Genomic DNA, 10,891 nt, shown 5'->3' with positions numbered 1-10,891 from the left:
GTATGTTTATTGCGGCACTATTCACAACAACAAAGACTTGGAACCAACCCAAATGCCCATCAGTGACAAACTGGATTAAAAAAATGTGGCACATATACACCATGCAATACTATGCAGCCATAAAAAAGGATGAGTTTGTGTCCTTTGTAGGGACATGGATGCAGCTGGAAACCATCATTCTCAGCAAACTATTGCAAGAACAGAAAACCAAACACTGCACGTTCTCACTCATAGGTGGGAGTTGAACAATGAGATCACTTGGACACAGGAAGTGATGTCACTTCATCACACACTGAAGTCTGTTGTGGGGTGGGGGGAGTGGGGAAGGATAGCATTAGGAGATATACCTAATGTAAATGACAAGTTAATGGGTGCAGCACACCAACATGGTACATGTACACATATGTAATAAACCTGCATGTTGTGCACATGTACCCTAGAACTTAAAATATAATAAAAAAGAAAAATAAATAAAAAAAATAAATTAGAAGCTTCATGACTGCAACAATTGGCTTTTTTTGCCCTACTTATTATCTTGCATACTATTTTGGATTCGATGGAATTAATCTACTTTATGATGACTTAATACCACTTGGTCAAGAAAACTGCAAGTCTATTATATTACTTCTAGAAAAGAACACTAGGAAATAACATCCTAAATATAGAAGGTTAATAAAGGCAAGTCTTTCACCTTGCCTATGAAATTCTCACGTACCAGTAGGAGAGAGGAGGAGAGAGTGTGTGTGTACACGTGCATATATGGGTACTATGTCTACAATTTGGTCCTTCTACAAATAATTTCACAAGCTATGCAAAGTTCCACTGAGTCAACAGGAAAAGTAAAAGTTTATAAAACTGATTTTTATCAAACGTTTTCATAGCACTCTTCTTTGGAAAAATAAAAAAACTACTACTACTAACAAGAGCATATTTAAGCAAAATGCTCGACTTTTAAAATTAAAAATTAAAAAAGGCATACATGTACAAAATTCCCAGAAGACATAAAACCTCTACTCCAAAAAGGAATTGATGATGAAGCAACAGTCAGCACCGAATCAGGCACAGCACTGGCTCTGAGTGCAGAACACTGGGGACTATCCCCAGTTCCATGGCTTTGCTGTGACACTTAACCTCCCCTTGGACACAGTTTCCTTCTCTGTACAATGTGCATAATACTAGCTCTGACCTGCCAGGACACTTCTGCACATTATTAATCTGAGAGAATGCACAGAGAGTTTGATTAAACAAACATAAGTGGTAGTTAACAAGTTCCATGTTACCTGGAATATACTGGCCCCATAAGGTGTTCTCCAGGCATTCAGAAGGTTGTCCTTTCCAGTGCTTACAAACCATTTGCCTACAGGTAAAGGGTTTTGAGAAAGGCAATGTTTGTGTTACTTTGTCAGACACCAAGATGTGCTTTATAGAACATCAAACTATTCACAGAAAACTCATTCATTTGTAAAAAAGTAACTTTTGCTTCAAAAATAAAGTCTATCTTTCTGGATTTAATGAGTCATTAATCCTTAAGGTTAAAGTGGATTAATGCCAGAAAATTACATGGTGTTGGGGAAGCAGGCATGTATCAGGAAGTAATAGAATTCTGAAGAGGGGCATGGTAATGAACTCAAGGATTCAACTTGGAAATAAAAACACAGGAAGGGGGAAGGAGCAATTCTGGTTGACAGAAAATGGACAAAACGTGCTTGCTTACCACAATGGGCAAACTTGAGCGACAGCACACAGCTCTCATGAAGATGTAGTTGGTATTTGTCTGGCTTGGTGACATGTAAAACTTCCACATTGCTGTTCTCCATCCCCACTGCAAGCCACTCTCCAGTTGGGCAGTAGCCCAGAGAAAAGATCTAGAATTAAAACAGGTGATGGTGACAGTGGCCACAGTGGACACACTTCTTTCATCTGGGAGGTACTATCCCTTCTACAGATACTACTTACATTATGAAGAAAATCAAGATAATTTGAATTGTACAGGGGAAAACCAAAGTCAAATGGCTGATTTCAAAGTGGTTAATCCAGAATCAAAAGTGACATCACACGGTAAGTGAACTGCCTCTTCTTTCAGTAGGTGATATGTTTCATAAAACTGTATCTTTTTAATTTTTTTTATTTTGAGACAGAGTCTTGCTCTGTCGCCAGGCTGGAGTGCAGTGGCGCAATCTCAGCCTCCTAGGTTCAAGCGATTCTCCTGCCACAGCCTCCTGAGTAGCCAGGATTTACAGGCGCATGCCACTATGCCCAGCTAAGTTTTGTACTTTTAGTAGAGATGGGGTTTCACCATGTTGGCCAGGATGGTCTTGATTTCCCAACCTGGTGATCTGCCCACCTCAGCCTAAAACCCTATCTTTGAAATGCCTCAGCCACAGATCATACCTGGGAGGTGAAGTCGTGCTGCTGCAGCTGCCGCCCCTCACGCAGGTCCCAGGACCTCACCGTGTTGTCCAAACCGCCCGTCCAGAGCTTGGTGCCATCATTAGAAATGTCAATACAGCTGGCTCCGTCCGTGTGGCCCTGGAATTGCCTGAAAATGTCAAAATGGAGGGAAAGCCCTTGAAAAGTCAGCTTTTAGTTAAACTCAATTTAGAATTCCTTGATGATTCAATTTCAATCCAGGCCTTATTTGTAGATTTCATTTTGGTTTATTATGGTTTCTAATTATTCAAAGTAGTAACAAAGCATATACGAAGAGATTAAAGTTTAACGGAGATGCCAAATGTCCTGTACTTTTTGCTTGATTTTGAATACTTAGGAATTCTTCTAATTACTTTTTCATGAAAACATGATTGATATTACTAATGGAAAAAAAAATCTGAAATTAACAAAAGGAAACACGCCTACACGTATATGAACTAATCAAAGATATATTCTGAGACCTATTCTAACACTGTGCTATGAGGGAGAGAGAATTTAATTTTCCCTTTTAGAAAGGACTGGGGATGGCACAGGGAGCGACAGAACTAGTCCTGCCAATGAGCAGCAATGTGTCTGTGGGTGGCTGTGCAAGACGGAAGGCGAGGCTCTCAAGTAAGGCACCTGGAAAAGATACTCAGTGTGAACTACTGGCCCAGGAATCACTCATGGCAAAATGTACCAAGGTCACCAGGAGAAAAAAGGGTTAGAAGCAGCTTCACATAAGAGCCTGCCTGATAAGCAATGAAAGTGATGATTTGTTTTGGAATCTATAGGTTTCAGTCCTTTGAAATAACAGATAGTAAAGTCCTCTTCTTTCACACACATGACTTGTAGCTACCTCTGATTACAACCTTTTCATACTCTGTAGCTGATCATTCTACTTGCTTGCTAATCTCTTAGGTATTGACACCTAGAGAATCGTTTCAGAGCTTTTCCCATCTACCAACACCAACCCTTTATAATCTCACTTGTCAAGTTTTATCTATCCAACCTCAAAGGTGGGACAACAGATAATCTAGACCATTTCAGAATGAGTTGCACCCAATACAGTGCATAGGCCCATGGGAGTTGCTAAATACCTGCTGAAGGAATGAACCTGTTAGATGTCTATGGCACTCAAGCCAGTACCATACACTGATGTCTATGGCACCCAAGACAGTACCATATACTGTAAATCTTCTCAATGAGGCTCTATCAACAGTAATGGTTTGTTAGCAAACACAGATGGCAAATTACAGATGTCTAAGGAGCTCATGAGGTCATGGAAACCTTATGTATATTAATTATGTCAAACTGACCTCATTTTGTTAAAACAAATTGGTGATGCTTTAGTATAATGTCAAGGAAGAAAAAAACCTCATTTTATGAAGTTCAAGTACTATAGAAAACCAGATTTTTATACTGATAATTTGTTTTTAACATCTTAAAATGGACCTGTTCTGAACAATTTTTAGTAAGATATTCCTTTACACACACACACACACACACACACCCCATACCTACATACACAGTACTTTGGCAAAATATGGTAAAATCGGCTCCTCCTCACAACCTGGTAACAGATCCTGCTAACCTACCTCACCAAGGTCTGGTTGTGCAGATCCCACACAGCGATGTTGCCATCGCTGCAGCATGAGAAGCAGACCTTGGAATCGGGGCTGATGGCCAGGGCATAGCAGGCGGGGGCCGAGGATGTCAGCTCTGCCTTGATGCGTGGGGTTGGAGCCGCCAGGTCCCAAATGGACAAAGTACTGGCTTCCCCTCCGACAATTAGGGTGCGACCATCAGGGAGCAATCTGCAGGAACGGATGTAGTTATCCCTGTTCTGTAGAGACAAAAACCATCAAGAGATTACTCATGAGGAAAGGAAAACAGCATTAACATGAGAGCAGAAATCCATAAAAGTATTGTGTTCCCTCCTGGTTTAATGAGCCATTTATACTTATGACAATGATAAAGTGGATTAATGCTAGAAAATTACATGAAATTAGGGAAGTACTTAAACTTGATCTACAAAATGTAGTACTGAGATATTTAATCTTAATTAGCATCAAAATGCAAAGCTCTAGACCCACTCCCACCAGCACCAAATTAACCAACTGCTTGCATCATCTGCACACACAGATACACACGTACACTAATGTAGGAGCTCTTACAGTCTTGGAGTATCCAAACCTGGAACCTTGGTAGACTCAGGCTCAGTTCTGCTGCTGAAAGGTCCTGCTACTGATGGCAAGAAAGTTTCAGGGATATCTCCCTGGCAGTCTGTTCCTTTTGCCTGGGCCTGCATTACGTGACTAAAGGGCATCATGCGTTTGATGAAGCTGCACCAGAGGTAAGACTTGATCATGGAGTGTTAAGTAACAGAAAAAAAAAAAGTTCCTCCTAGCTCATGAGGTTACGGGAATCTTACGTATATTTAATTATGTTCAATTGATGTAGCCTCATGCTATAGCAAAAATTCTACTAAACTGACATTTCCTAAAGAACTCAAGGGCTAAGGCCAATGTAGCAGCTGAGGGGCTATCTAGTATTTGCCACATGAGGCAGTAAGTTACTCTTTACATGTGACAGATGATATTTAGGTGCATGCTCATAAAGTCACTGTATGGGCTCTTAGTTTGCTTAACCATCGGAGGGGAAAACAAGAGGTTTGTCTTTTCCCATGGGAGGCAGAGTTAATGAAATCAGTATGGTGCACATGCCACACATGAAGAACTAGATCACTGTGTCTCTAGGAAGCAAAAGACATACTCTAAGTGAAAGACTGCAATCCCCTGAAGAGCAACTATCCACCTGGGATCAATACTGTGTGGTGTTGCTCATACATACAGTTCTCTCATCAGCTCCTCCTGTTTTCTGAATGAAAGTCTAAGTCTTGTTCATCCATGTTCACTCACCAGACAGTCGAGCTGGGAGACAGGACTCTTATTGCCAGGGTGGCTGATGTCCCAGACCTTGACGCAGCCCTTCCCGCCTGTGTACACGTGTCTCGTGGGGTTGCTGATGGTCACTGCGCACACCACCTCCCCGTGGTTGAGGGTGTTGATCTGGCGAGCATGCCGGGGGATTCCGGGTCCGATGAGGGCATCGGGGGGAAATGGGACAGGCTGCATCTGACCGTCTGCGCTAACATGGAAGGAGTATGCTCTAAGGCAATGGAGAGGAAAAAAGAAAGAGGGGAATGTAAAAAATGTCCCTTAACTGTTCAGTGTAATGAGATGAGAAATAAAACACCTTCAGTGCCACTTGTGATTTACGAACAAATCGAATTTACCCATACAGTGTAAAGAACATAATTTCCAGAATCATACAGCTAGGCTGCTACAGAGCTAGATCTCAGGCTGACTCTGTACAAACTGCTGTGAGACATCAGTAGTTACTTAGACTCTCTAAACTGCAGTTCTAATCTCTAAAATGAAGAGAATGCTACCCATACCTCACAGAATTCAATGAGATAACCAATGTCAAGTGCAGTAGCCACCTTCAGGGATTCTCTATAAACCTGCATTGCCTTCTCCTTTGGATGAATCAGAGGCCTGTGATGAGGCCTTGCCTACAGATCAATTCACTTCAGGCAAGGGACTTACTAAGGGAGATGAGTAGGCCAAAATCAGGAAGCTTAAGGAGTTGAAAGCCTCTAGGCTTAGATGTTGAAATGACAGATGTGAAAAGAAAAACAAAATGATAAAGCCCTAGTTTAAAACCTTGATCAGACTTGACAATCACAAATTCTAAAAAATCCAAATGGAATGAGAACCTAAAAAAGCGTCCTGACAGCCCCAAAGGCCCGCCTGTGAGTATCTCTCAGCAGTTCCATCTCCAGTTCGTTTCCAGGGAAAGCCCTCAGGTGGTGAAAGCATTTGGTTCTAAAATGCAACTTAAGTAAGAGCATCTCCCTCAACACACTCATTTTTATTTTTAGGGCACTAAAGTCAGGAAGGGGCGAGTGAGGCTATTGTGATGCATGTTTCTGGAAGCAGAAGACACCAGAGGCAAGCAGGCGGCAGCTGGGCCTATACTGGGGACTATCACAGGCAACAGCCCATTTTAGAAACAATGCTATTCTACTTGGGCACGGAGCTTGGGAATCTGCTCTGCTTACGGAAAGTAGTTCACAAAAGACACACCAAGGGAAAGCATTGTGGGTGCACAAAGGACAGGAGGCTGGACCAAACTGCGGAAGCTGTAGAATTAAATTAAAAGTTTATCGTTCCTTAATGCAAAAATTTACAGGCCGGCCACATTCATCAAAATTCAGTCCATTATCGAATGGCCCTCAACCACCTGAATGTTCCCAGAAAAAACGAAGCATGCATTGAGGCTGCGGAAGATGAAGGCACCAGACAGTGGCAGGCTTACTTCCTCTGCAGATGACAGAGTGTTGTAGAAGAACATAGTACGTGAGACTTGCTGGAGGGGAAGGATGTGGGAAGCTAGGAAGCCAATGGACAGAAGACGTTTCTTGCATCAAATCAACAGGACTTGGAGATACACTGGATGGGTGACCTGAGAGAGAGATGCTGAAGAGGACCCTAGGGCTTAGAACCTGGGTGACCACGTAGACTGCATTACCTAGTGAAGATGACAGGGAAGCATAACTCAAGGGTACACCTACAGGGAGGTGAAGGAATTGGTTTTCTTGAACTTCAGGGCAGAAATCCAAACAGCTATGATTCAGGAGAGAGGTCAGGTTAGAAATCATCCATAAAGAAGTGATGTCTGAAGCTAAGGGGACGGAAATAAGAATCCCAGAGCAGATTATGCAGTGAGAAGCAGACCAGATACAGAATCCCAAAGAATGTGGACATTTAAGGAATCTCCAGCCAGAGTAGTCATGGAATTAAATTTTTAGTAGAGATAATAAAACAGAAAGGGGGAGAAGATGTTCAATCACATGACAATTTACTAAGATTCATTCACTTAACACACATTTCTTGAGTATCCCAGTGTGCCAAGCACTATGGTAAGAATGGAATAAGAAAGAAATGCACACACCTTGTTCTCCTGAAGTTACAGCCTGAGGGGCACATTCATTAGTGAGATATGCACATAAATAACTATCAAAATGTCAGATGGGCAGTGTGAAGAACAATGCATGGTAGTCTAGGAATTTGACAGAGTGAAAAGGACAGAGGAAATGGCAATGGGGCTGCAATATTAAGAATGGGTACAAATTGTCTGAAAATAGTATGATGATTAGGAGTATGGCAAATTCAAAGGCCAGAGCAAGAGCGCATGCTAATTATTCATTTATTCAGCAAATACTTCCTAAATGCCTCGTATGTTCTAGTTACCATCAGGTGCTGGGAAATCAGAGGTGAACAATACTGACAAAGTCCCAATCCTTACACTAATCTACATCCTAGAGGGGGAAACAGGTAACAGATAAATATAAATAAGTAACCTCAGACAGTGGAAAATAGCATTAAATATACACACACAGTTTCAGATAACAGAGTAGGGGTGCACAGAGTGGCCGTCAGGTGGCCCTCTCTGAAGAGGCAGCATATGGGCTGAGAGCTGAAGGAACGACACAGGTCTTACAAATAAGTAACGGGGAATGTGCCAGGCAGAGGGAACGGCAAATGCAAAGGCCTTGACCAGAAATAAGCCAGGAGGCCAGAGTGCATTCGATGGAGAGCATATAGGATATGAAGGGACAGGTAAGGCCAAACTAAAAAGGGCCATGTAGGCTGTGATGAGTACGAATATGAATCTGGAGACTTGTGCAAAAAAAAGTGACACGATTCAGTTAACGTCTTCAAATGATCTTCTGATTGTTGGGTGAAGAATGGAGTGTAGGTGGCAAAATGAAAAGACAACTAGTCTGGGGATTACACAGTAATCCAGGGGAGAAGAAGTGGCTAGAGCTTGGGAGACAGTGGTAAGTTGGAAATAGAACGTGGAGCACTCTGGCTGACTGGAGCCACAGTAGGTTGTGTGGATGGGATGATTAGAATTTGGAGGGGACACAGGGGTGATGACAAGCTCTTCTTTGTGAACATGTCAATACAGGTAACTGAAGGTGAGGAGGGCAGATGTTCACTAGAGATGAGGGGGTCCAAGACCACGATGAAGATGTTGGGGGGTTGTCTTTGTAGATACCAGAGTCAACCAGGATTACGGCAGCCTCTGGGTGCTGGCAGACTCTCAGCCGTGTATCAAGTCTTTAATATACTGGGGAAATACTTCCAACAAGGTGGAGGAGGAGGTAGTCCGATGGCAAGAGCCTGAAAGGAGCAAAGTTTTCATAAACAGGTAGAAAAGTTCTGTTCTTGGCAAGGCTGGGGAAGGGGTGGCAACCACAGCTGTTATTAACCCCACTGCTGGTGCTGAGGTCAGCGAATGAAATGGAAAGGTCACCCCGTATGGAGCTGCAGGTGAAGGGGTGACCTCAGGAGACGGCCAGATTTCAGTTCAGACAAGGAGAAGGCGGCAGTAATGCTCCTTAAAGGCGGAGGTTCTGAGGGATGACGACCGAGAAAAAGGCTAATTGATTTAGCAATTAGGAGGTCATGAAGACTAAATCTTAAAGGAAGGGAAAGGAAGATTATTCCAAGTTTAGATGGTGTTATACATTCTTAATGATAATTTATTAGGAAAGTCATCTCATTCTCTAGTCTAGAATCACTAAATGGTTTTTAAAGAGCACTGAGATTTTAAATAGTTAAGAACCCAGGCACACCATTTCCTTCAAGGTCTTCAACAGGACAGCCTTCACCTCAATCACAGCCACTCTGTGAGCACCTACTATGTTCCCGGAAAGAGTCCTTTCAAGAGTCCAGATGAATTCCAAGAGCCTGCTTTCATTCATGTGGCCCTCTGTTCACTATTAATATACATAGAAGGCACTCAGAACTGGCAACAATAAAGCTCTAGTACATACTTATTAAATATCAGATTTCGATAGACTCTTTGACTGTAACTAGCAAAGACTCCTGGAAGGTATGAGGGAAGTCAACACAGCTAGGAATCAGGGAAACCCAGGCGCAAAGGACGATTCTGTTTCTAACTCATTTAATGCAACAATATATTAAGTATCTCCCATCCATACACTCTGACGCAAATGTCATGCTAAGGATACAAAATTAGGTAATGTACCTGGTCTTGCCCACAAGTGACTAACAATCTAGTTAGCATGATGAGAGAAAGGTACAGAAGTGACTACAGTATCAGGTCACATTCTGATGGAAAGTATTCTGAAGTGTTCTGAAAAGGAAAGATAGAGCTTATGTTGCATGAGAGAGAGACATGGTAATAGAAATGGGTTTTTAAAGAGTGAAAAGATATCATCAAGTAAAGACAAAGATGGAAAAAATATTCCAGATAGCAAGAAGAGCAGAGAACAAAAGTCCCAAAAGGATGAGGCGAAATGAGCTGGTTTTAATCCAGGAATTCATTCAATAATAACCACATAGTAGATGGATAGAGGAACTGGCCAAGCATAGTCTGAAAAAACATACCAGATCTATATCTCTATACAATTAAATCAATGTAATGCTATAAAAGGGAAGGACCAGAATGCCAGCCTGAGACCTTCCCAGAATTGACTGAAGGGATTTTTGAGGGATAGAGGGAGTGTGCCATTACTGGGCAAAGCTATTCATAAAATCAACTTAGTAGCAAGGATTAGGATGGACAGGAGGAATTAAAAACAATTATTCCTGTTGGGCGTGGTAGCTCACATCTGCAATCCCAGCATTTTGGGAGGCCAAGGGGGATGGACCTTGAGGTCAGGAGGTCGGAGACCAGTCAGTGAAACCTCATGTCTAATTAGCCAGGCATGGTGGCGTATGTGCCTGTAATCCCAGCTACTTGGGAGGCTGAGGCATGTGAATCATTTGAACCCAGCAGGCAGAGGTTGCAGTGAGCTGAGATTAAGCCACTACACTCCAGCCTGGGTGACAGATCGAGACTTTCTCTCAAACAACAACAACAACAATTATTCCAACAATTGAAATAAGAGGTACTGGGGGGCCCGAACTAGGCAACGGCAAGGATGACAAGTCAGAAGGTACAGTGGACATAAAATCCTATAGGACTAAATTGATGAGATGTGAGGAGGAGCTACAGTAACTGAGTTTCTGAGCTCAGGAAAAAAGAAACGTGGTACTTGTAGTTACCAAAAAAGTGGCAAACTGGGAAGAGGACCTAATTTACAAAAGTACTTTCTGGATATAACGAATTTGTGGTGCAAGTAACATACACTGAAGATCCCTAGCTAAGATGCCCAACAAATAACTAGAAATACAGGGCTGGAGGGAGAGAAATAGAGTGACCTGAACTCCTCTCAACACAAACATACACCCCACAGGTTAAGCTGCTACGAGCAGAGTGGCTCTCCAACAAACATGGCGAGGAGAATAAGAGACAGTTGAAGAAAATGCTAGGCTTGGACTTTCTGACATAATTACACTTTGAACAATCCAGACACATGCAATTTGCTTTTTTAAAAACA

The 10,891-nt window shown here is 42.3% G+C and overlaps 1 protein-coding gene across 4 annotated transcripts in view; it reads right to left on the bottom strand.

Annotated features, from left to right (window-relative positions):
- TLE4 (transducin-like enhancer of split 4) overlaps window positions 1-10,891 on the bottom strand; it is a 156,698-nt gene that overhangs the window by 8,361 nt on the left and 137,446 nt on the right. For all 4 annotated transcript variants that reach the window (XM_011996881.1, XM_011996883.1, XM_011996882.1 and 1 more), the window contains 5 exons: window positions 5,331-5,580; window positions 4,008-4,255; window positions 2,392-2,539; window positions 1,715-1,865; window positions 1,281-1,357 (listed from right to left, as the gene is read on the bottom strand). In XM_011996881.1, the coding sequence (XP_011852271.1) occupies window positions 1,281-1,357; window positions 1,715-1,865; window positions 2,392-2,539; window positions 4,008-4,255; window positions 5,331-5,580 (874 nt within the window). The remainder of the gene's footprint in view (window positions 1-1,280; window positions 1,358-1,714; window positions 1,866-2,391; window positions 2,540-4,007; window positions 4,256-5,330; window positions 5,581-10,891) is intronic.

Source organism: Mandrillus leucophaeus, unplaced genomic scaffold, assembly GCF_000951045.1.
Source record: "Mandrillus leucophaeus isolate KB7577 unplaced genomic scaffold, Mleu.le_1.0 Scaffold529, whole genome shotgun sequence".
NCBI classification, from domain to species: Eukaryota; Metazoa; Chordata; class Mammalia; order Primates; family Cercopithecidae; genus Mandrillus; species Mandrillus leucophaeus.
Note: the sequence above shows the minus strand (reverse complement) of the source record. Positions and strands in the feature narration are given on the sequence as shown.